Here is a 26305-nt window from a genome sequence, read left to right as displayed (position 1 = left end):
TAAAAAATACTATTTTTTTTTTACTTTTTAATCTGAAATAATTATAGATTCGCAGGTCACAAAGAAATGTACAGGGAGGTCCTATATACCCATCCTTCTAGTGTACAATATTACCATCTTACACAACAACAGGACAATATCAAAACCAAGAATCTGATACTGATACAATCCAGAGAACTGTTTCAGATTTCACCAGTTATACACGCACTCATTTGTGTACACGGGTGTAGATCTTTGACATTCAATCACATATGCAGACTTGTTTAGCGTTAACTACCACTGGGATCAAGATACTCAGCTGTATCATAACCCTGTGTACCCCCTTTACAGCCACTATTCTTTTATAAACAGTTAGCAAAAAAGGTCATTTTATTGTCCTATATTTTAGCCATCATATCAAAAATAGATATTTCAGTGAATAATTGTAGAAAATAATCCTGTATGAGCTTTCTTTTTATTTTAAATATGAGGTGAAACCAAGGTTAAGAAAAACAAACAAGTGAGAGTTGGGAAGGTGAGAGGCAGCCCCAAAGCTGGTGGTGCTTGACTACAAACAAGAAGCGGGTAACGGGGATAACTTTTCATCAGAGGTTTATAAAACAGCCGAAGTAATTGCCCCAAACCAGGTAGTACAAGAAAGTCTAAATTTCCAAACAGCTTCCTAAAATACACTGTATTAGCTAAGAGAGTAAAAGAGTGTTATACTGGTAAGTTTTAGAACATAAAGGGAAAGCAATGAACTACTTTCATTTCACAGTTGTATATTTAAAACATGTATTTATTGACTGGGACATTGTGCTGCACACCAGAAACTGACACACACTAACTGACGGCACTTCAATAAAAAATAAATAAATAAAATAAAATATGCATTTATTAAGTTAAATGTATCATGTAACAGTGACACAGATTGCTTAAGCTTACAAGTCTATTATATAATCCATATACTCTTTATTAAATTAGTTGGTATTGTAGAACAAAAGATTTTGAAACCACAACATACTTGTGCATATTTACTAAAAACATCTAAATGATTTCATTAATATGAGCTTTTTCAAAATGCAGTGACTAACCAGAGGTTAAAAAATTAGCATAAGTTCCCTAAATAATTATTGGCAGTAGTGCACTATAAAAATGAAATTCATCTACTTAACTCCTTTTGTAATTCTCCCGAATCTAATACTTACATTCAAATTTTAGGATCCAGCATCCACTGAGAATCCCAAGCATACACTTCAGGGTGCTTTGAACTGTATCACCAGGAACAATGACATGAGTTACTAGAATACAAAAAAAGCAGTAAGAGAAACAGAGATATAAACCAAAAGATTTAACTGGTCTGCCTTTTATAACCAGTCAAGTCTACACTTTATAAATGTACACCTGACTCTTCTTCAAAAGCAACAATTCTTATACTTAGGTATAAGACTTCTTTTATTTAGTTTCATTCTCTATTCTTGCCAGCAACATGAAAAAAATCCAATCATAAACCATGTACCTTAAAGCCACATTAGCCAACACAAATTTTTCTTTTATGTTTCAAATTATAACTTAGAAATTAAAGCATTACTGTAATTTATCTGTCACTAGCAAACTCATAAAATTGCTCCTCTGACATATTATTCTGTCCTAAAATAGCTGCAAAGCTTTAAGCTTTGTATTTCCTAACTAAATAAAAACTATAAGTAGTTTATAACTGTGAAAACACTTTAGAATTATTATTAGATTCAACATATATGGTCATATCCCACTGGTTAAAACATGCATTATCGAAGGGGGTTCTACAATGGAATTATGTCTTTAAAAATGTCTTCTATCAAAAATAAATAAATAATCCTCACCTGTACTATCAAACTCAGCACATTTTTTAGCCTTTAGAATTGCTGTAAGCTCGTTGAGCATTTTCTGTTGTTCTGAAGAAAGCCCACTGCCTATAAGTACAAGGGGTCCATCCCTACGCTGACCAGTGTTTATCTGTTAATGAAAGAAGAGATGCCACATTATTAAAAAACATTTAAAGACTAGAGAAAGATATGAAACTGACTTTCACTTGATACAAGCTTGATTTCATTTCTTAGCTTATTTTATCTAGCAATTCCCAAAATTTTCCATTGAATCACCACTCAGAAACTTAAGGCTCAATGCATTTGAACAATTGTTTTTCTATTTCTTTACCCACCTACCCTCCCTACCCCCTAAAAACACTCTACTTGGGATAGCTCTCTATACCCATGGTATCTTGTTTCCTTGATTCTAAATTGGGTCTCTTTAGGATTTTACAACTTCATTCTGTCACCAGTAAGCCCTTTTTAAAAAATAAATAAATAAATAAAAGAACCCAAAATATCCACTCAAAATGATCAATTCTCTACTCCCTTCCAACTAACTTATTCCAATAGAGTTAAACTCAACTTGGTCTGTTTAATTTAAACTGAGATTATGTAAAAAATTAAAGAACACTAAGGCTTATAGAACAGCACTGATTTCAAAGACAGAAAACAATTTTTTAACATAGTTACCTCTAGAAACCAAGAAAATGAAAGCAGACAAGGGAATACCAAAGTTAGATCAGATCCACCAACAGCAACAAGTTAATGCAGCTTATGAAAAGGAAAGCGCTCTAACAAAGACTAACATTTTCACTTTAATAGAAAGACTTAGAACTTACAGGAGACAAAAAAGACAAGAATAAAAAGAAGGCACCAATGGATACCATTAAATATTAGAAGTGAAAGATTCAAAGAAACAATGGGATAGTGTTTTCAATAGCAGCGAACAGAAATTTAATAAGTGGAATTGGAATGAGAGCCAAAAGCTACCTGATAAAAGAAAAGCAATGAGCCAGTAGATAAGGAAGAAAAGGTACATCAGCACTGCTGTATTACAAGATAAAAAGCCAAAAACAATACTTTAATTTTCAAATACAACACATAGGGCCCACCTACACATACGAGCATACGTGTATTCTGGACATCTGGGCTCTCAAAAGCTCCAAAGAGAATGAGTGAAACACTGTAGGTATAATCACCAATATAATTCAGCAACTAGACTGGAGAAAATTGATATTTGAATATTCACTTCATATATCTGAGTAGCGATAATTTAATTTATCCAGTCTGATGCCCTACAATATTACATGTAAATTGTGGCTAAATCCATAAACAGACTGATCTCAATAATTCATTCACTCAAAATACATTAAATAAGATTCTACTGTGTATTCAGCAAGTATGTATTCAAGATACTTTTTCAAAAGGTAAAGTTTAAATGGCAATATTTAGCACTTAAAAGCTCAGCTTCCTGAATTACTTACTTCCCTAAGGTTCAAGCCGCATAGGTTTTATTGGACATGCTATGCACATCGTATTTCTGTCTACTTATCTTCCCTATTCACTAAATTATAAGATGAGGTAAACATATCTAACCTAAACACTGTAAACACTCTGTAACATGAAAATAGCTCAGACTACTTCATCAATCATTCAATTACTATTCAATGATATTTAAAAGGAGTATTTCAAATATTCTTGTCAGTTATATAAATAAGTGCCATAAAAATAGCTCTAAATGGAACACATTGCTTTTCGATTTATAGAACTCCACTTGGGCTAAATTAGTTCTCTGCACAAAACAAAGAATGAAAAGATATCAATTCTAAATATAAACATAGTGTATGATACTATTTCCACCAACTTCAGGAAAGCACCGAAGTGGGTCAAGTATTTTCCTATCTAGTTTTTAAATTTGAATAAAAAATAGAAACTGGCACTAATTTCTCATAGTTAAAAAAAAAAGCTATTTAAAAAGATAAATAAAATAAAGCAGACAGCTGCCAAAGCCATATGTCTGATTTGGGGTGGGAGTGGGGAGGCATCTGATTTGAATAAGCAGAGGTCTCAAAACCAGTAGGTTCAAAAGATGCTCAGAAAACATTCCACAGTTCAATACGCTGATTTTATAGAGATTAGATACTATGTACATTGGCATGAAACAAACTTTTTTTTTTGGCAGGGGAGGTAATTAGGATTATTTATTTATTTGTTTGTTTGTTTATTTATTTTCAGAAGGGGTACTGGGGATTGAACCCAGGCCCTCATGCATGCTAAACATGTGCTCTACTATTTGAGCTATATACCCTCCCCTCCCCAATAAACTCTTACTTAAGGAATATTTAGATATGAAACTTTTTCTTAGAAAAAGTAGTTATTCTGACTTTATCAAAATTAATAAGTTTGTCAAAAAACAGGGTTTAAAAACTACAGAAAGAATAAAAAGAATAAACATGCTGCTCGAAGGAATCATGAGCAGGAAAGTCACAAAATGAACATGGCAAGCAGCTTTTTAAGTCTTTAAGCTTAGAAACTGCTTAGAAATTTAACATACTGCTTTCCAACAGCCAATAAACTTTACTTGAAACAAAACAAAATAAACAACAAAATCTTTCTAAATGGGAAGTAGAGGAATTCAAACTCCATCCACTTATCAGCCTTCCCTTCTTCATGATGCTTTCCCTGAAGCAGCTTGGAAATCACTAATTTGAAGAATTTCAGACTCAGCTCCCAAGCCCCCGTGCTGGTTTCGGGGCCAGCATGTATCAGGAAGGGCCCTCCAGTACTAATTATGCTGTCAACACACACTTAATAAGCACTCACTATTTGCCAGACACTGTTCTCAGCGCCGGAGCTACTACAGTAAACAAGAGAGGCAAGTCCCTGCCCTCACACAGCTTATAATCTAGTTGGGAGAGAAAAAAAAAATCAATAAAATAAAAATCCATTAGGTCAGATGGTAAACAGTATGAAACAAAGTGAGGTAAGCACTGGGACCCCTCTGATAGGGCTGCACTGGAGGTGGAGCTGAAGGGAGGGGGAGCACACCGTGTGGACACTTGGCTCCTGACATTTGTTCCTGGTGGAGAAAACAGCTGATGCTAAGGACTGGAAATGTGAGCATGTCTGGGGGACTGAAGAAACAGCAAAGCAGCCTATGAAGCTGAAAGAGAATGAGTGAAAAGGAGTTCGGTAGTGGTCAGAGAAGAAGATCCCAGAGCTTTGACGGTAATGAGTGCACACAGAGAAACAACACTTTCAACTTAAGGACTTGTTATCATTATCTTTTCCTTAGCCAAGCATCCACCAGTAAGATAGTAAATAATGATATTCACAGGCCACGTCCATGTGACATGTTTAATAAAAACACAGTAGTAACTGGTTGAATTAAGAGGATATTCACTTTCCTCTCCTCTGCAAGGCACTGCCACTCTCAGATTCCAATAATACCATAAAGATATCTTTATTTTTGATACATCTAAAATAATCCTTTCCAACTTTTACATTAAAAAAATTGGCAAACAACTTAGTTATGTTACATCCTCCAAGGAAAGTTCAAGTCCAAATGAATAAATAAGTGCCAATTTATAACTAAGTACGGTGGGACTGAATGCATACTGACCTAAGATTTAAGAAATCTGAGTTCTAACTGATCCGTTGAAAAAAAAATTTTTTTAAATGGCTAGTTAACCCCAGGACAATCACACCATGTCTCAGCTTTCTCATTTGTAAAATGAGGAAATGAAACTGCTGCTTTTTAGGTTGTCTCTTCCAGTTCACCACCAAAAACTATAGTTTGGGACACATTTAGAAGGATTAAGTCTATGAAGAGTTTTCAAAATATAAGGGTAACTAGCCCTGACAGCACCTATGACCACCTCAAACTGTAAATACCTTAGGTTACCTTCTTATCATTAACAACAGCATTAATCACTATTCCATTGCCCTTTCTAGGGAAGAAGTCTTCTTTGAACGGTCCTAGATCTCAACTCATCCTTTTTTCTCACTTTCCCCAACCTGAGCAGTTGCTTAGTTAGACAGTGAGTCCACCATCCCTCTCTCTCAAACCCCTCCGTCTTCTCTCCATCCACCCCACCCCAACCCAAACCCGCAGCTCCAGTCCTCACCATTTCACACCTGGATTCCACTACAATAGCCTCCTAACCAGTCCTCAGTCCTGGCCCCAACCATGCCCTGCAGAGTCCCATTCCACTTAGAGATACTCTGTGGGGAGCCCACTAACTGAGGAGATAAAGTCTCAACTCCTCCACAAGGAACTCAAAGTCTTTCACAATCTGATCCCAACCCATCTCTTTACCTTCAGTTCCTCTTCAAGCCATCTCCTGCTCCTGCTCCTCTCACACTCAACTCTATAGTTTCTCAAATTTCTAAGGTCCTTTATGCCTCCTTGTCTCTGAGCAGCTGTTCCTTAGATTTGGACCGCCAACCCCGCTTTGTATACCTGATTGCAGTGGGCAATCAAAATCCATTCCTCACTCCCTCCACACTAATACAATCTTCATTTCATTCAGATATCCAAGGGCTGACCCTATCTTCAACCATGATGTACGTCAAAACAGTGTGACCAGTTCTGACCAATAAGACACAAGAAGTCCACTGGAAGGCTTCTGGGATAGGTTTTAGTCCTTCCATCATGGGACACTGCCAGATCTGGAACTGTGGCAATCATCCTGCAACCACTAGGAGGGAGATTAGTGAGGACAAAGCCACCATGCTGAGGATGGCAAAGCAGAACAACAGAAAGAAATTTGGGTCTTTGGTGCAGCCACGTAACTGCTAAAGTAATCGAATTAAGAGATCATATATATGGGATTATCTTTATATATAAGATAATATACTGTCTTTAAGCATTTGAGTGAACGTTTTCTGTTACTTGCCACCAACAGCACTCTATCAGATACCGTACTGTCACCTTCTCTGTGAGACTCTTCTGAGCCCGTCCGAGGCCAGCTTCTCCCTTACAATTCTACTGTTCATTTTTGACACAGTTTGCAATAATATTTTTAAAACCACATTCCCCACTGAACTATAGGTTCCTAAGGAACAAACACTTTCCACAACGCAGCAAATAGCACAACCATCTATTCCACTGCTAAAGTTGTATTAATTCTACCCTTTCTCCACAGTTCAAATATAATCTATTCAAAAATTTGGTTGGCATTAACTCAATAATATATACTAATGCTCATTATTTCTCATAACCTCCACTGCTATTACCTTAACCCAGGTCAACATGGTATCTCTCTCCTCTCACAAACAAACAGTCCTAAGTGATCTCACTGCCCCTACTCCTGTCACCACCCCACGTCTCTTTACTAGAAAGCAGCCAGAGAGAACTTTCTGAAGTATAAATCAAATCATACCATCCCTTCCTTTAAATCCTTTCAGTGGTTTCTCGTTACTCTTAGACAATCCCTGATCACCAGCACTGATGTCCTGCTCTCTAGCCTTCAGACACACCAGGCTCATCCACTGAGGGGCCTACATGCTTGCTGTCCCCTCTGCCTGGACACGTGTCCTCCAGGAATTCACCAGATGCCTCTGCATCATCACTCCAGTTCCAGATCAGTATCACTTTTTTAAAGGCTCTCCTCAACGACTCAGCCACAACAGCGCCTTTCTGGAGCCCGCAGCCTCTACCCTATTATGCTCTAGAAAATCTTATTAGGCACCCATTTCTAAGTTTCTGAAATTGTTTTATTTATACTACTTTACATATTCACAGTCTGTTTTCTCTCACAAGAATGTAAGCTTCTTGAGAATAAGAGTTCTAGCAGTCATATTTATTGCTGTATAAATGCTGCCTAAAATATAGAGAGGGCAGGTCACTAAACACCTGTTCACTTATTCTGATTATGTCTTTGAATTCACAACAGCTAATGCAAAGGAAGCGCTCAGTAACTGGTGAATGAAAGCAATTTGTTAACTGGAAATTTTTCCATTATGTTCATTTTGTAACCAATTTCAATCAAATACATAAATTTCCCAAAGCTAAATCCATACTCACTGCTGAGCAGTGGCTAACTGAAGATGACGCATTCTTCTCTGGCAGCAGCAACAGCGATTTCACGTCTTCACTGTCTGCGTAATCCACAGGCCGCAGACCAAATATGTTCCTGGTAGAATAAGTGCAGGTGGGTTTCAGTAAATAAAATATGCGATCTGATTCTTAACTAAATGAATACACTAATGAGACTTTTTTTCAATTTCCTTAATAATATACAATTTTTACTAAAATAAATGACTCAAGAATTCACCCAAGGCATGAGGATCAAGTACCACAAGCTGCTGAATTCAACAGAAAGATGTGAAATTTCAATTTGACACCAGGCTATTATGGGGAGTATTTTCAGCTGAATATATTGTTACTTATGCATGAATTTTTCCACAGCTCTGTATTCTTGTGTATTCATATTCACATTTTAAAAGAGATTCATAATCATTAATCATATGGGGTGAGATGCTTTCAAATAATCATTTACTGTAGCAATTACACAGTCTACAGTCTATACAAGCAAATACAGAAATTAGGTAAGTTCACAAGGTAGGCATTTAGAGTCACTAGAAGGGAAACTATGCCACATGACCAATAATTTAATAAAGTAGTAAACAGGGCATTTTTAAAGTTAATTTTAATATGTATGTACACTACAATCTATAATAATCACAGCCATCACAGAACAAACTGGTGTGGTTCAGAGGACATGTTGATCCAGACTTCCCGGCATGTGCTAATTCACGAATCACCGAGTATTACATTGGAAGAGACTTCAGAGACATGGTATTGTTATTTCATAGACGAGAAAACAGAGAGAGAAAGTTTCCAATGACTTGACAAAGATCACATTTGCCTCCCATTCATTCCAATAATATTCCAGAAGGCTCATCATTAGTCTTTAAATCATAAGTGAACTATTAAGATTATTGCACTTTTGTCTACTCTTCTACTTTCTTACATATGGTTTCAAGATGATTTTAATATATTATACCATGGCAGGAAGTTTTCTAAAATGAACATTTCTTTTAGAATCTTCCATGGTTTTTAAGATTATGGTATATTTGTACAATGGCCATTAAAGTTCATGTAAAAAATGCAATGTGTTAAAAAGGATATAAAATGATAAACCTGATACAATACCAGTTTTTAAATCTGTATCAAGTATATAGAAAAAGATCTGGAAGGAAACAGTGGGAAACACAAGGAGGAGAGGAAGGAGGAAGGTGTCAACTCCAGCGCTGCATGGGGGCACACAGATGAGAGATATAAGCATCTACTAGGTTTAGAGACAAGGTTATTAAAGACTTTGGAGAAAGTTGTGTTGATGGCATCATAGGATAAGAAAGCTAATGGATTAAGAAATGAAATAAACCACAGAAAATGTTTCTCCAATGACTGCTATTCACAACTACCAGGTTCAGTCACTCTTTCTCCCTGGGAAAGTCTAGGTAAACACTGACAAGTTTATATTCTCAGATTGCCCTTTATGCCCAGGTCCTATAATAGGTAACCTTCTGGCAATAGTTTTCCTTAAAGCAAAGTATAACACAATCAACTGTATTTCAACTTTCTGATTTACAACAAAGTGACACAAGTCTTCGTACTGGAAGTTGGGTCTTCCCAAATTCCCATACATCTAAAGCAGACAAGCTCAGCTTATTTCAAAAGGTAGCTGATCTCATTCATTACACTTGCTACTTCTCAATTTCCTTCTCTATCATACCCATGTACCAAATACGTAACCTCCTCACACACATATGCTACATGAGTATGACAATCAAAAAAGAATCAATATTCTAGATCTTAAACCATCAAGTGAAAAAATGAATAAATAACAACAAAGCCACACTATATACCATCAAAAAAATCAGTCAATGCACATATGAGAACTTTTTAACAAAGACAAACATAGATTTCTCCAAGAAAATAAAATTTAAGAGCCCAATCAAGTGCACTATTAATGCACAGTAACTATAGCATAGTAATTTTACAAAAATACAAATAAAAGTTGACTGTGGCAACATTAAAAAAATGTTAAGTGACTCCTGGAAGAGAATAAAGACAAAATACTTTGACATAAATTGTAGCAATGTTTTCTTAGGTCAGTCTCCCAAGGCAATAAAAAATAAAAGCAAAAATAAACAAATGAGACCTAATCAAACTTACAACCTTTTGCACAGCAAAGCAAACCATACACAAAATGAAAAGACAACCTACTGGAACTGGGAGAAAATATCTGCACATGATGCTATCGACAAGGGACTAATTTCCAAAATATACAAACAGCTCATACAGCTCACTAACAAAAAAGCAAAAAAACAAACAACCCAATAAAAAAAGTTAGGAGACCTAAACAAAAACATTTCTCCAAAAAAGACACAGAGATGGCCAAGAGGCACATGAAAAGATGCTCAACGTCACTAGTTATCAGAAAATATGTGAATCAAAACTACAATGAGGTATCACCTCACATCAGTCAGAATGACCATCAGTAAAAAAAAATCTACAAGTAATAAACACTAAGAGGGTGTGGCGAAAAAGGAACCTTCCTCCACTGCTAGTGGGAATGTAAATTGGTGCAGCCACTATGGAAAACAGTATGAAGGTTCCTTAAAAATCTAAAAATAGAGTTACCACATGATCCAGCAATCCCACTCCTGGGCATATATCCAGAGAAAACTCTAATTTGAAAAGATACATGCACTGCAATGTTCATAGCAGCAGTAATTACAATAGCCAAGACATGGAAGCAACCTAAATGTCCACCAACAGATAAATGGATAAAGAAGACGTGGTGTGTATATACAAGGGAATGTTACTCAACCATAAAAAAGAATGAAATAATGCCATTTGCAGCAACACGGATAGACCTAGAGATTATCATACTAAGTGAAGTAAGTCAGAAAGAGAAAGACAAAACACCATATGATATCCTGAGTCCATGCTGTTACAGCAAACCTAAAACAGCAACAACAAAAAAACCCATTTCTTCCTTATGTAGTGATGGAGAATAACTGATTTGTCACTGTCTTTAGTGAATAGTCACATCAATAGTCCTTGTGACTTTTATTCCATGTATTACCTGTCAAAGAAAGCTTTTTATAATTTAGTGAATTCCAAATGATTACACATAGATAATATACTTTATCAATACTAAATGATAAAAATTAGTAATTGAAACATTTTATATACTCACTAACCAAGAAGGTTATCTTTTTGATTCTGAATTTTTTGGAGGTTCCTTCACAATGCAGTATATTGGCAAATTTTACCAGTTTTTTTTTTCTGTAATATATTCTTGCTCTATTCCTTCAGCTATGATTTTAAACAATAATTTTGAAAGTATAAAATTTTTGAAGATAGGCCTAAAGATTTTAAATTTACCTTAAAATCTTGACAAAGATCTATGTGCCCATAAGTTATTGCTTTTTACTATCAAAAAGCTACTAAGAAACACTGAAGGATCACTGTTACCGATACAGGTTAATAGATTCAAAAATGTATATATGTATTAATACACATATACATAGTATACATACATCACAATTAGTAATGATCATTTATTTATTTAACATACACAGAATGAGTATATATGTATATAGTCAGCCCTTCATATACACAGATTCCACAACCACAGGTTCAACCAACAGCAGATCAAAAACATTTTAAAAAAATTTTTTTTTCAGGAAGTAACACTTCCTGAAAAGTAACACTTGAATTTGTCATATGCTGACAATGATTTACATAGCATTGCATTGGGTATTATAGGTAATTTAGGGACGACTTAAAGTATATAGGAGGATATGTGCACCTTATATGCAAACACTATTCCATTTTATATAAGGGACTTGAGCATCTATAGGTTTTGATATTTGTGGAGGGCCCTGGAACCAATCCTCTGTGGATACAAAGGGATAACTGTGTATACACAGGGGAAAAGTTACAAACATCACGTGATAATCAGTTTGGCAAACAGTCATTCACTCAAATACTTCTAAGGGTTCTCTTAGTCACAGAAGAACCAGTGAGATAAAAGGTCCACACAGAGCTCAGTGGGGCAAAAACAGAGGAAAGAAAATAGGAAGAACTTAAAAGCCTGGTAAAGCTGCTCAGACAAGAAAGGAGAAAGAATAAAAGGGGGACAGAATTAGACTAAGAGTCTCCCAGCAGAGAAAAGCTTGTGCAAAGGCCCTGAAGTGAGCTAGTGAGGCAGATGAGAAACACCAAAGAAAAGAAAACAAGAAGAGCAAGAAAGACAAGAGAAGAAGAGGGAGAAAGAGAGAATGCACAGGGGAACGGGCTGTTTTGGAAACATAAGCTGTGGCCAGAAATGGAGGAACAAAAGGGTGGTGCTGAAGAGGTGGACTTCCTCCTTAGGGCACAAGAAACCCTCAGCAGCTCCCTAGGGCTGTGAGCAGGACAGACGGCATCAAGACAGCAGGGGAGCTAAGAGCTGGGGTTACAGAATCAGACTGCCTGAATTTAGATTCCACCTCTGCCACTCAATAATTGAAGGACTTTAGAGATACTTAATCTCCTGTGTCTCTGTTTCCTTGTCTGTAAAATGAGAATAATACAACCCACTTCATAGGGTTTTCACAGGACTGTCTAAGGACCAAATAAACTAATAAATCAAGAGCACTTATAACAGTGCCTGGCAGATAGTAAGAGCTCAACAGTTGCTTGCTATTAATATTATTAGATTTGCATTTTGGGGAAATAGATACAAAATGAAGATGAGGGAACATAAGTTACATCTGGAATATTGACCTCTTCTCTTCATTTTCCCCAATTTTATGATACGCCTTATGTACGCTTTGTAATAACAGTTTGGATGTATACTAAAGGAAAGTAGAATGTTCTTAACAGCATTAAAATTGGAGTAGATTTCATGACATTACATGGTACAACATAAAGATAAAAAATATATATGATACAATGTAAAGATAAAAAGTATATAAACTAGATGACTTTGAAAATTCTTTTCCTCACTAAGATTCTTTTTGATCACTAAGGCTAGTAAAAAGAAAGGATTAAAGTGTGTTTAACACTTCAGCTTTTTTTCAAGTATTCACCATTTTAGCTCTACCCCAAAGGCAGAGATCAGAATACAATATAACCCTTCATTGTCCTTTTCCTCTCAAGAATGATAGGATAGACACCTGCTTACAACTGTGCCTGAGATGAGTTTCACCACTAGGAAGAAGGGAGAAGGAGAAATGGGCAAATTTAAACCTGTACATACAGATCATTTGATCCCAAACACACACGCAAAAAAGCATTTTTATTGATGCTAAATGCACAACAGGATACCAAGACGGTCCATGATGAAAACCTTTTGGAACAACTGTGAAATTGCAAACACATAGATTTTAACTCTTCAAGTCATTTGGCTTGTGGTGAAGGAGAGAAATTCAAAAGAGCAACATTTTTTTTTTAAGCTGTAAAATATAAACTACCTCTGTTATAGGAGATTAATTTTTAAAAAATTAACTAGGCAGTGGAACAATTAATAGGTCCAATGGTCCATATACTATTTTCTAATTAAGAATTCTACATCCTTGCAAGGAAAACTCCGTTAACAGCAGACCAAGTCTCAAATCCTACACTCCGTATTTGTTAAAAAAAAAAAAAAAAAAGATGTATGATACGCTCCAGATACTTAAAATGGTTCTGATGTGCCTGGAAGGGCTTTTGTTTCAATTGTACACTGGGATGCACCAGAGGCAGTGGGGAAGGATAGCCAATGAGATTCTGAACAGTTATCAGTATAAATATTATTAGGCAACAAAGAATTACAGAAGATACGAACCTTATTCTCACATCTGTTATTAAAATAGAACTAATTTTCCCTCTTGGGTAATGGACTCTTATTTTAGTCCTTAACAGGTAAATTTCTCATGCAAAACACATAAGTAAATTCAGAAGTAAGTGAATTAACAATGTATTCAAATGCAGCATGAATTTTTAAAATGCCAAAGTTTGCATAGCAAAAGCTCAAAGCACATAAGAAAGTATTCTAAGTAAAACGTGACTTTAAGAAAACAGTAAAGAATTAGAATATTAAAATTAAGTCAAAACAAAAGATAAAGTCTGAAGTAGATATATAGCCTCAGATACAACGGCAAAATAAGTAATCTTTATTTTTATAGTCCATGGGGAGGATTTAGGGATAAATTTAATGGGATAAGAATTAGTCCACCTTCTCTTTAGTAACTGTATTCTACTGTTATTATGTTAGTATTTCAGAGTGATAACTACTAGTAACAAAATTAAGAGAGATCTCCAAATACACAATGTGAAAGTTACCAAAATAACTAATGTTATACCAGGTTGTGTACAGGGGTTGGGGGCGGGAGCGAGAATTATTTCTGTGACATTTCACTCATGTCCCAGAGACAGAGAAGGTGGAAAGCATCCTGATTACTTTTTAAAAGGTGTATGATCTTAATATCAAAATCTGAGAGAAAAAAGAAATATAAAACAACAGATCATTCTAACTTACAACTATAGATGCAAAAGTCTTACATTAAATCCCTAGCAAACTAATGCCAAGTATTTGTTTAAAGAATAAGACACTTAGCCAACATGGTGTAACATTTAAAATGTGTGAATGACATAAACAGGCAAAAAGTCTAAGACCATCTCAAAATCCTTTAGTAAAATAAAAGTCTTGTTTAAAAATAGTAAAATAACTGGAAGGAAGCTTTTTACTTTTAATATTGATTTTACCATTAACTTATAAACCTACAGTCAATATTTTTAAAATGAGAATAAATCAAGCAAGCCAATTATCACCATTATTTTGTAATTTTGTTCTCGAAACCGACAAATATGCTAAGAAATAAAAGTTAATAAACAACAAAGAGATCCTTAGAATTAGGTGTTGGCTAGATAGAAGAGAAATGCACTAAAATCAAATCTTCATTTATTAACAGAAAATCCAGTTCCCCAAAAGGGTCAAATACGGAGAAAAATCTCAGTTAACAGTTGTATGTATATACATACACATACATAAAACAGATTGAAAACTTTACTACAATGTATAACAGAAAGCTTTAAACAAACAGAGACATACCATGGTCCCAAGAGAGAAATCAACTTTATTAATCCACTATAATTTATACACTTTTCCAATTTTAATCAAAACCATAAAAGGGTATTTTTGAAACAACACAGTAAATCAAACTTCCTGTGAAGGAATAAACTGATAAAAACAGCTAATTCCCCACTCTACCCTCCGCTGCCACTGTCACTGCTTTAATTCAGACTCTAATCACTCCTCTAATTATTGGACACACCTCTTCACTGAGCTTCCTGCCCAGTGTGGAGGTCAAAGTTTTCAACATAAAGTTTGACCTCTTCAGCACACAAGACCTTTCACTGCCTCTGCCTACCTTCTCTGGCCTCTTAGCTCATCTCCTTCCTCCCTTCATTCCAGTCTTCTATCAGTTCCTAGAAGTGAACAAATAAACTGTCTGGCCTTAGTACCTTAGCACCCATCTCCTCTTTCTGAAAAGCCCATCCTCCTACTCTTTTTCTTCAAGTTCAGGTGAAGTGCTCTTTGCCTACAAAGTCTTTCATGGCCTCCTCCAGTCAGATTTCTAGCCCTAGATTTTCATAGAATCTTGGGGCATGGAGCTACGGAGGCATGTATCATACTGTTCTGAAACCCCTGAGAGAACTGTCTGTTCACTCCTACTAGAATACAAGTAGCAGATAAAACACCCGGGGAGATGAAGAAGTAAAGGAAGTGATGGAGAAGAGTACGAGAAAACCTACCAGCATTTCACTGGAGCCCCAGTAAAAGGCATCTGAACAGAAAGAAGACTTCACCCTTGAGATAATGAAGAAGACTGCCAAAATGTCTGTTCTAGAGCTACAGAATGCCATTGAGAAATTTAGAATAAGCAAAAGGACCCTACTTATTTACAACTTTAATTAGTCAAAGTTGGCCCAGCCCTAAAGAAGGATAGAAAAATTGCCTTTGCCCTTTCTGATCCCTACCCTTCTTCCAGGGATGGAAAGAGTCCAGTTACTGAGAGAAGAGGTACATTAAGAGTAAGAGATGTAAGCAGAGAAAAAAAGAAAGCATGCTTGTCAACTCAGATTCGAGTCTGAGCTATTAATGGCTTAAAAGGAACAAAAACTTCAGGCAAAAAAAAAGTAAAAACCCCATATAGCCTCATGCACCACCCGCCTCCATGCTTTGCTTAAGAAATGGAGGAAGGGACAGAAACAGATTTCATCTATTCTTACCTGTAGTACTTAACTCTAGAAAGACAACAGATTGAACATTGGCAGAAAGAAAAACAGACCTTATCATGGCAAGACCAGAGGAATTACTTCGGGCAGCCATGATCCCACAACAGGGTATATACTATGGATGTCCAATAGGCTGGAGGCTACGAATTCTGCTCAGGGAGCGCACATCACTTACTCCAGCATCTACTGGGAGCCAGTTCCAACACCCCAGAAAAGGTGCGGCTTATGGGAACTTGGTTTTATACATTCTTTTCACAATTACAATGAAATTGGGAGCAGAAGGCGGCAATTCCTATTTTCATCTCACCAGACCCTTTATCAAGAGAGGGAAAAATTTATCATCTTTTTATGCATTCAAACACTAACTAATTCATTCTACAAATAAATGTAGGTACTGACTACGACAGGCACTTGGTGGGGCCTGGGGCCGCAGGCACGATCCTGGCACACAGCGCACACCACCTAACGAGAAGACAGTGCCAAGCGGACGCGCTACCACCTTCTGTTCTATGACTGGGAGGAAGCACCGGGTAAAGACAAGGATTCAGGAAAGCCAGCCAAAAAGAAATGATACCTAAGATGAAACCCAAAGAATGAGAAACGGACCACCAAAAAAGAATATTCCAGACAAAGGGAAAGTATATTTAAAGGCTAGGAAGTAAAATAGCTTGGCACATTTTAAGGAAATAAAAATTTAGAAAGGCTAGTGCAAAAACTTCCGGAGAAGAAGGGGACAAGAGGCACTGCAGAGAGACAGGCCGGGGAGGCGAGGAGCGCCAGACCCTCTGGGGCCTACGAACCATGTTCTGTTAAGTCTGACTTTAATTTTAAAAACATTAAGAGCTGCCAGTGAAAGGTTTTAAGCAAATGAGCACTTTGGCCAGAACTGTATTTTTTGAAAGCTCTTGGGCTGCTGTATGGAAAGTAATCTGAAAAGGAGGCCAGTTAGGAAATGGCGAAGCCAATCAGGTCAACAACAACTACCACAAAATAAAAAGAAAGCAGAAGACACAGAAAATACTTAAGTATGATGGCCTAGGGTCTGGAAAAGAAGCAGTAACAATGTTTAGAAACAGCTCCCACACTGTGATACCCTGGATTCAATCGACTCCTGCATTTGCCCTTTAGCTGCCTTACTATCCTCCATCCAACATCATTCCCAACTTCTGTCACCAGATAAACCTTCCTTCCCTATTAACCTAGCTGTAGCAACCAGCTCTCCAATATGTGACTACTTAATTTACATAAAATACATTTGAAGATTTAGTTCCTCAGCAGCAATACCTTTCAAGTGCTGAAGAGTAACAGATGTCCGGTGGCTACTGAGTGGAGCATTTTCATCGCTGCAGAAGGAGCTACTGGGCAGGGCTGGGCTAGAGGAACACCTGAACCTACCACTCCACTCTGCGAGCCTACTGAAAACAGCACAGCTATCTGAGAAGGCACCTGGGAAGGCGGACTCGCTGTCTGATGCCCACACCTTGTGTGTTAATGAGCTTCACAGTGTACTGAAGAATCATGGTGTACAAACCATAACACAGGCCCTGTGTTTTGGCTCATTAATCTTCACTGTGCTCTGAGGAAACAGAAAAGCAGCAGGCATCACCCATGTTTTACTGGTGAGGACACCAAGGCACAGAAACTAACCTGCCCGAGGCTATAAAGTCAATAATGGAGTCACAAATAAAAGCTGGAATCCCTAATGCCCTGACCACTGCTCCATTCATTAGAGTGGTCACAGCAGATTTAAGAACCCATGAATAGCAACTATTCTGTTTCACCCAACCCAAGCAAGCACTTGCTCTATCAAATGTCTTGCTATACCCACAGGAGGGGCATACTGTTACGGAGGAGTGTGTGTGTGTGGGGGGTGTATGTGTGTAGACCTAGTATAATACACATGTATGTATGTGTCTGTAAAACACAGAAAAATTCATAAACAGAAGATACATATTCCCTGAGTTTGCCCCAATTATCACATGTGATGAGAAATAAAGAATATTAAGCACACCAAGGTATGGTATATTCCTGCATTATTGATTTGTTTTTCAATTATGTTATATGATTATCTATAAAAAAAATTACAACCTAGAAGCTCTGCATTCTGTAATCCTTATTTGTCTCTGTAACCAGAGTAAGTCCTGACTTTTGTGTGCTCCTCCCAAACCTGGAGAAGTAATGGAGGTATGGAGAGGCAATTCTTGCATTTTCATTTCAACTAGTTCATTAATCGAGAAGGGTAAAATAAGAGGGGGGCATGAACCAAGTCACAGATTAAAGCTACAAAACCCACATACAGCATTTGCTTGTGACACTCTTGACAACAGCAATTTAAAAGGCAGCCACCAGCATTCACTAATACATCTCTGTGCCCTAACATTGCAAAACAATTTATCCAGAGCTTCATTTGAATGATGTAAGAAAATATAAGAAATAATTTGACCACACTTGCCTAAGATCTGAATTCTTACATATTTTAATTGTTGTTATACAAAATATACAGAAAAGGCAGAAAAGGAATAGAATAGTTAAAAACAATTCTAAAGTATTGAGAAACACAGAATAGTTACTTATACACTTCTAATTCTTGCCTCATTAATAAGTATGAATCAATCTACAGAATATAAAAACTAAGTGAATTTTTCCAGGAAGTCACAAGCTTTCAAAATTAATTTGACAACTGTTTCTGAATTAAAAGATTAAGTCTCCCTCAAATATGAAAGTATCATAAAGGAAAAGGGCATGAATGCTAATTTTAAATTCAGAATAGAATGGCCACATCTAACGTTATTTGTGAAGGAGAATAGAGCCATCAACCTGGGTAGTTAAGTCTTTGCTTCATCACACCTTGATTCAAGGGTAAATCAGAGAAAAGAAACAGTTTTAAGCTGAACGACTTACACAGCACTTCTGGAGGCTCCATAGGAAAGTAACAGCTTGACTATATCCACGTGCCCATTCTTGGCTGCATCGTGAAGGGGTGAGTCATTCTGATACCCGGTGGTGTTCACCAGCGCCTTGTGCTGGAGCAACAATTCCACCACCTGCAGGTGCCCATGATTGCAGGCTTCATGCTAATTAAAGAAAAAAGGGTGAGAAGAGAGATGATGAAGAGCAACAGACGATACTGTAACAAAACTGTACTTTAGAAAAATAAACCTCAGTCAGTAAATTGTTTCTTACTTAAATACTCATACAGACCATAAGCTGTTGTTGACAGAGTAAAAGCCACTATTAATAGTCTTTATGATAAGATACATGGTAATCAAGATTTATGCAATCCATGGAGAAAGATTTTTTTCCATTTGAGCCTTGGGCCAAGCACTCTTCTTTTTTTAGAAGAAAATATAGCTTTAAACCAATTATAGCCCCTAAATTGTTCAACAGTAAGAAAATTTTAAAAATAAGGAAAAAGTGTAGAAAATATTTAACCACCACATCATGCATAGAATCTGAAATTCTCCAAGGCTTAATAGAATTCACTACATCAGGTACAGCACAAGGAACTATATTCAACTTCTTGTAATAACATATAATGGAAAAGAATCTGAAATATATACATGTATGTATGTATATGTATAATTGAATCGCTTTGCTGGACACCTGAAACATTGTAAATCAACTATACTTTGATTAAAAAAACAAAAAAGAATTCACTAAATCAGGTGCTTAGCCTTAAGCTAAGTGGTGCACCCACACATAGACATAACCCCAACAAAGCAAATGTCCCATAATGAGTATTTGCAAGAAAAGCCTCTCGCATTTACTGAAACTACAGATTACTGTTTGGCTGGTGCCAATGACAACAGAAATAACAGAGTAGGTGCTCAAAAAGAGCTTACTGAATGAATGACATAACTGGTAACAATGAAATGCTCAAAGATGCTTCACATGCAAATCCTTCCTCATGTCTAATGATCTGCTAACAATGCCACTGTGTTGTATTCTAATAAATCTCTGGTATAGTGTGCTTTTTAAACACATCTATTCAAATCTTAATAGGCAATCACCATACTCAATGTCTGTAGGTCTATTTCTAGGAGAAAGGAATCTAAATTAAGCATCAGGTCCTCTAAATCATTCATCAGCTTTTACTACAATTTACCTTAGTGGCTTAAAAAGAAAAATTAACCTTTCTTCAAAAAGGTCAGCCAGCCTGTGGAGTCCAAACAACAAAGTGACTCTGATCCAGACTAAACACTCCCGGCTTAAAGACTGGCAAGGAGAAATCACTATATACAACTTTAAACCTTTTTGCCCCTGGCCTAATGCAAATCTCCCAATTCCTGTGAGTTTGCAGTTTACAGAATATAGGCATCCACCTCACCTTCTGACACTGATATGTCTGCATTCAAATCACATGTTTATTGTCCTAATGTGATTAGCCAGTATAGCACCTGTTCCCATGTATGTGTGCCATATTTTTCCCAGACTCTCCTTCACACTATATTTTTAGTAATAAAAGCAAAGGCTTTAAAAAAATGTTTAATGTGAGCAAAGATTTCTACTGCCTCTATATGTTTGCAATTGGACAGAGTATAAGTGAGGATAAAACAGAGCCTCAGTAAGAATCACTGCCTTGTGATTCGTTCTATACTCAGTTCCTCTGACCTCTCCTTGTTCTAAATGTGGTTCCAATGACATGCAACGCTGCACATCGAAGCCTGATGTCAGCTGTAGCAGTCACCTCTCCACAAATGAGCTACATTGAGCAATATGGTATAACTGGATTCCTAAATCTAAATGTGGTCAGTCAAAAGGTAGCCAGTTTTTTGCTGGCCACAATAGAAAAGTTAGATGAAAAATAACCATTTACTCTTATTTGTTGAAAATATAAGTTCAGATTAAAAAGAGAGGGTATATACGGCAGAGGATGACATATAGACAACTATATAACTATAAACTATAATAACAATAAAACATAAGTAGAATGATGATGAAAAAAAAACAAACAACTAGAAAACTACCAGTGGTGTCCATCCAGCATGGTCTTTAACATTTGGGTCGCTTCCATTTTGCAAGAGGTATTCAACAGAAGGTATGTCACCCTAGCAGAACAACAAAAAAATAAAAAGAAATTAAAAATCATCAAAGAAAGAAAAAAAAAAAGATTAAGATTTTTTAAAGATTTTGTCTTCTTCAAAATAGAATAAAATTTAAATCTTTTCTCTTACATGCCTACTAATCACGAGTTAATAAATAATGTTACACATGTGCAAACTGTTCTGAGATATCAAGTCATCAAAGTCACGTGGTCCACCTTGAATACAGATTACAAAACCTCTGTTATTAGCCAATCTACATCAAAATTCATTTCAAAATACCAAATAAGGGACACAAGCCAAAGATCATCTGATCATAAGAAAGTTTTTAAAGTCATCATTCCACTTGTGAAAAACACCTTTTTTGAACATAAATAAAAAATGTTTTCCGAGTATTGTTTAAAACAAAATTAAAGCAAAGAAGGCTGCTCAGTGAAATCAATGTTAAAGAGCCAAAAACAATTGTCTTATTGGCAGTTATTCCACTTATCTACAATATATTAATTTTGGGTATAGTCACCCTATTTGCTCAGGTTTTTTTAAGCAAAAGTAGAGCTTATTTTTTCCAAAAATAACCGATAGCTTTCCCTGAAAATGGCTGAATAAACAAAGGTTCCATATAACAAAACTCACACATGCCAATGCTGTATTTTGAGAAGAGCTTCTTTAAAGAGAAGGAAATCTCTCTCCTACCACTCTCCAACACTCTTCTGAAATGAGTTTTTTCTCTATTGGCTTGATAATGCAGAAGTCACTAAGTCTCCTAGAAACAGTGACATTTGCTTTTATCAGGTTCTTTTGAACTACCTCTCAAATAGGGTAAATCTTAATATGGTAGCTTACTCAGTTTTCTAAGAAAACAAATCCACATGCAACATACACTTTTATGTTCCTAAGTTAGTAAAATGACCTTAAATATTTAATAGACCTTAAAAAGATTCTGTAGATTTCAAATCAATTACCCTACTTCCAATTAAAAAAAAAATTCCCGTAGTTCCTCAGAGGTGCAAATTCTACATTTCTAGTACAAGTTAACATCTATTTAGCAACTTTTGCTCTATATTCAAGTCAGCTCCAAATGAGCTCAGGAACATCTGTCAAGATACAAATTTGAATTTTTTTTAACAATCCCATGAATATTGGGGCAGATGAACTGCCAGAACCACACACATTCCCAACCTTCAAAATGAAGGCATTCACAAAAAATACACAAACACCTTCTCTAAAATGTCCTCAATCTAATTCTACATGGCAATCACAAATATATTAACCTAAAAGTATATTAACCTAAAGAAGTCCATAAAATAATATAAACACAACTGTGGAGTGGAAGAATCACACAGAACCGTCACACAGAGACAATGAGTGACAATTTAGGAAGTACAAGTAGAATCTCTTTTAAGTGGTATTTTTCTTTCATGCCACCTCTTCATGTTATCAAAGGTGTCTTCTGTTAACATTTTACCCCTAGACTTCCCTGATGTAAGCTGACTTTGCAAATTACTTGCTTTTCATACTCAATCTGCTTTTTCCTCTCTAGTACTTAAAAGTTTGTCATATTTTCAACCTTCCAGTTTATGTAAATTTAATGTCATGCACATAAATAAAATTATGATAATTAGATAGGGTCCACAGTAACTGGGGAAGCTTGAACCAATATAAAGTTTCTGGGAAATAAATTAACTTCTGCTTCTGATTTCTTTAAATTACTTTATTCTCAAACAGAACATTTTCTGAGTAATAAGCACTCACTTATAGGCTTCTCACAACTTAAAATAATTGAGATTCTCTTAAACCACAGGAAAAAAAAATCATCTAAGGAAAAAGTATTTACTAAGGCTTATAAAAATTTTTAAATACACTTGGTGTTTTCAAGTAATACCTTAAAGGCTGAAAAATAAGGGAGCATGTGAGTCACATTGAATTTTCTTATTGCTAACCTTTCATTCAAAGGAAATATTCTTCACACATTCGGGCTTACAGTAACAACATAAATTAACTTTTTAAAAACAAATACATACACAGAACTATTTTTCCTTATAAAGGTTAGCTCTTCTAAAATATTATTAAGAATAAATATCATAATAAAAATGGTGGAGGACATTACAATTAAGTACAATAATGATGACTTGCCAAAATGGTTAAGCTTTTCCACATAAATGAACTAACTAGGTACCTGTAATTTCTCTTTTAGCAACAAGGTATTGTTTTAAAAAAAAAGAAAAAGTTTAGTCATCTGGAATGAAGCTCTAAAGTATATTAACCCTCCCCAGTGTTTTAGTTATTTACTGAATAAAATAATTTCACAGATGATTCGGACAACTAGACACCGTGACAGTAAGTTACCGGTATTACAAAGATGGTAGATGACAAAGGGAAAGATAGATACTGACGCCGACAGGTTCTCTAGAAAGTTAAATCTTGAAAATATCACAGATGCCAGTTTGCTTTTGAGTCCTTTGCTATTTTCTCAGGAAGCTAGTATAGAGGATCCATAATAACATGGCTTTGCATGCAATATAACATGACTACCTCCAAGTATAATGAATTACGAAGTCAAACTCTAAAGGAGACTCCCCACAGAAGATTTTTCTCTCTACCCAAGAGCTCACCACCTTTGTTATGTTAAACATACCATGCCTTACAAGTTGCCTTCAAAATACTATCTACCATGACTGTACCATAAATACATCATAGCATGCCAGCTTCAAGCCATTCTTCAATTTCCAACACATTCATTGCTATGGCAAGAATTATGAGTAATCATTACCATTTTAAGAATCTGTGCTAGAGAACTTTGGGGAGGTTTATTCCAGAATCAACAAATTTTTAAGCCAAAATAAAATAATATAGTAACAAATCAAAATTTTCTCTACGTATAATGAAATGTCAAATAGAAAGATTTTTAAAATTAAATTAGAAGAATAAACAATGAGTGTTTACCTTAGTTTCTACTTAGGCATAACACTTTCTCACAGAATCTCTCATTTACAACATAATGTCCTCAAAATCACCCTGACCAGAGGTGATGGAGATATTCAGGTACAAACATGGGGCATGAAGAGAACATAATGGATTCCAACTTCTGTTCTGGCTAAATGAGAATATTCACAACATGTCAGACATGGGATTAATAAATATTCTGCTTGAAATTCCACAATGTAAGAGAAGAAAAAGTATAAATATGGAATTCAAAAATGAACCTGTCTAAGGTTTGCATTCAAATGGTACTGAAAATCCAAAAATGAGCTGACTGGCCTATAATATAAGCCCATGATTCTGAGGGAAAAAGGATTTGAGAATTGAGAACATACACATTATCTGCTGATGATACAGTAACTGTCTACATTCAGGCAGCCTGAGTATTTGGGCAGTCTGGACATTTAATAAGCGTCTTCATTTGCCAAGTATGGAGTTTTTCAAGATAAAGAAGGTAACAGATGCTTTACATTAACCCAGAAGCCCCACTTCTGGGAATTTATTCAAAGGATATACCTGCTCACATATGAAATAAAAACTGCTGACCGCCGCACTGTTCATAAAACCAAAAGGACAGAAACAAACAGGCATCCATCAGTTGGGGGCCAGTTAAATGATAAAAATTCATGGAATGCTCTGCTACTATAAAAATGTACAAAAAGTACGTACGAATATGGAAAGCATTTGCTTATATTTGTGTAAAAAAGTTCACAAAAGATACACAAGAAAGAAAGGGTTTGACAGCAAGAGCTGGGAACAGAAATGGGAGTGAGGCTTTCTTTCCATTACAAATATTTTTATTCTTATTTTAGAAGCGTGAAGTTACTATTCACATTTTGAAATTAGACTTTAAATAGGGAGTATACTCCACATAACCACAAAGTCTAATTGAGGAGTCATATAAAAACAGAAAGTTAAAGGAATATGAATGTAAACAAAACAATGTTACCGTAGAGAAGAAACTAACTCTGGGAATTCTGAAAAAGACTTACTAAGAAGGTAGGATGTAAGCTAGATTTTGAGGTTAGATACAAAGGACCACAAGGGAAAAGGGAAAGAGGCAGAGGAAAGGATATAAGAGAAAGAAAAAGGAACATGTGCAAAGCACTGGCAGCACTAATGAATGCGCCTGAATAACTCGTAAGTTCACAGTTCAGTGTGTCAGGAGAGTAGGAATCAGATCACAGCTGAATGGAAAAAAATCGCTCAATGACTCAACAAACAGAGCAATCTACTATGCACCAGACAGTGTTCTAGACACTGAAGACAGAACAGTGAACAAACAGCTCTTGCTCTCATTCTAAAGAGTGAGACAAGAAACAAAGAGATCTGTAATAATGTCAAGAAATAGTTAAGAGGAGGAAAACAAAACAAGCTAAGCTTTTGGCAGAAACTACTACTGTATGTGAGTTAAGAAAAGTCTCTCTGAGGAGGCGGCATCTGAACAGAGGCCTGAAGAAGGCTGGATCAGGTAGGGCTGCACAGGCCATGAGGAGGACTGTGGATTTTATTTTAAGCAGGCCAGGAAGTTATTGGTAGGGCAGCACAGAAAAGACAAGTTCTGACTTTGGTCAGCTGACTTTGGCTGTTCTGTAGAGAACTAGGTGGAGGACGTATAAAGGGAAAACAGAACGAGAAATTCAGCGGTGTGAGTGAAGGATAATGACCCCACACCTCTACCACCAGTGTCAGCGTCCTAACCCCCTGAACCTGTAAATGTCACCTTACACAACGGAAGGGACTCTGCAATGACTCTTAAGATGGGGATTATTCTGCACTGTCCAGGTGGCTCCCATCTAATCGTGTGAGTCCTTAAGAGCAGTGAACTTCTTAGAGGATGAGGACTCCACCCGCTGTTAGCTTTGGAAAAAGAGGAAGAGGGCCACGCACCCAGGAATGTGGCAGTCTCTAAACCCTGAGAACAGCCCTCAGCGATAAGCCAGCAAGAAAACAGGATCTCAGACCTACAACCACAAGAAGTGTGCAGTTCCTGCCAACAACCCCAAAAACCAAGGAAACAGGTTCTCTCCCACAGCCTACAAACTGATTTTAGTCTGGAGAGAACCACATCAGATTTCTGAACTACAAAACTAATAAAATAAATCTGCCTTATTTGAACTCACTAAATTTACCTACCCTTGGCCTAGGCTGTGGACAAAAGCCCAGTGGAC

At 36.3% G+C, this 26305-nt stretch overlaps 1 protein-coding gene across 3 annotated transcripts in view; it reads right to left on the bottom strand.

Annotated features, from left to right (window-relative positions):
* The window catches only part of BARD1 (BRCA1 associated RING domain 1), a 69765-nt gene that overhangs the window by 11867 nt on the left and 31593 nt on the right, over positions 1-26305 (bottom strand). For all 3 annotated transcript variants that reach the window (XM_031678261.2, XM_031678262.2, XM_072961326.1), the window contains 5 exons: positions 21081-21161; positions 19015-19187; positions 7858-7966; positions 1842-1974; positions 1188-1280 (listed from right to left, as the gene is read on the bottom strand). In XM_031678261.2, the coding sequence (XP_031534121.2) occupies positions 1188-1280; positions 1842-1974; positions 7858-7966; positions 19015-19187; positions 21081-21161 (589 nt within the window). The remainder of the gene's footprint in view (positions 1-1187; positions 1281-1841; positions 1975-7857; positions 7967-19014; positions 19188-21080; positions 21162-26305) is intronic.

Source organism: Vicugna pacos, chromosome 5, assembly GCF_048564905.1.
Source record: "Vicugna pacos chromosome 5, VicPac4, whole genome shotgun sequence".
Classification (NCBI taxonomy): domain Eukaryota; kingdom Metazoa; phylum Chordata; class Mammalia; order Artiodactyla; family Camelidae; genus Vicugna; species Vicugna pacos.
This window is presented reverse-complemented; position numbering and strand designations above follow the sequence as displayed.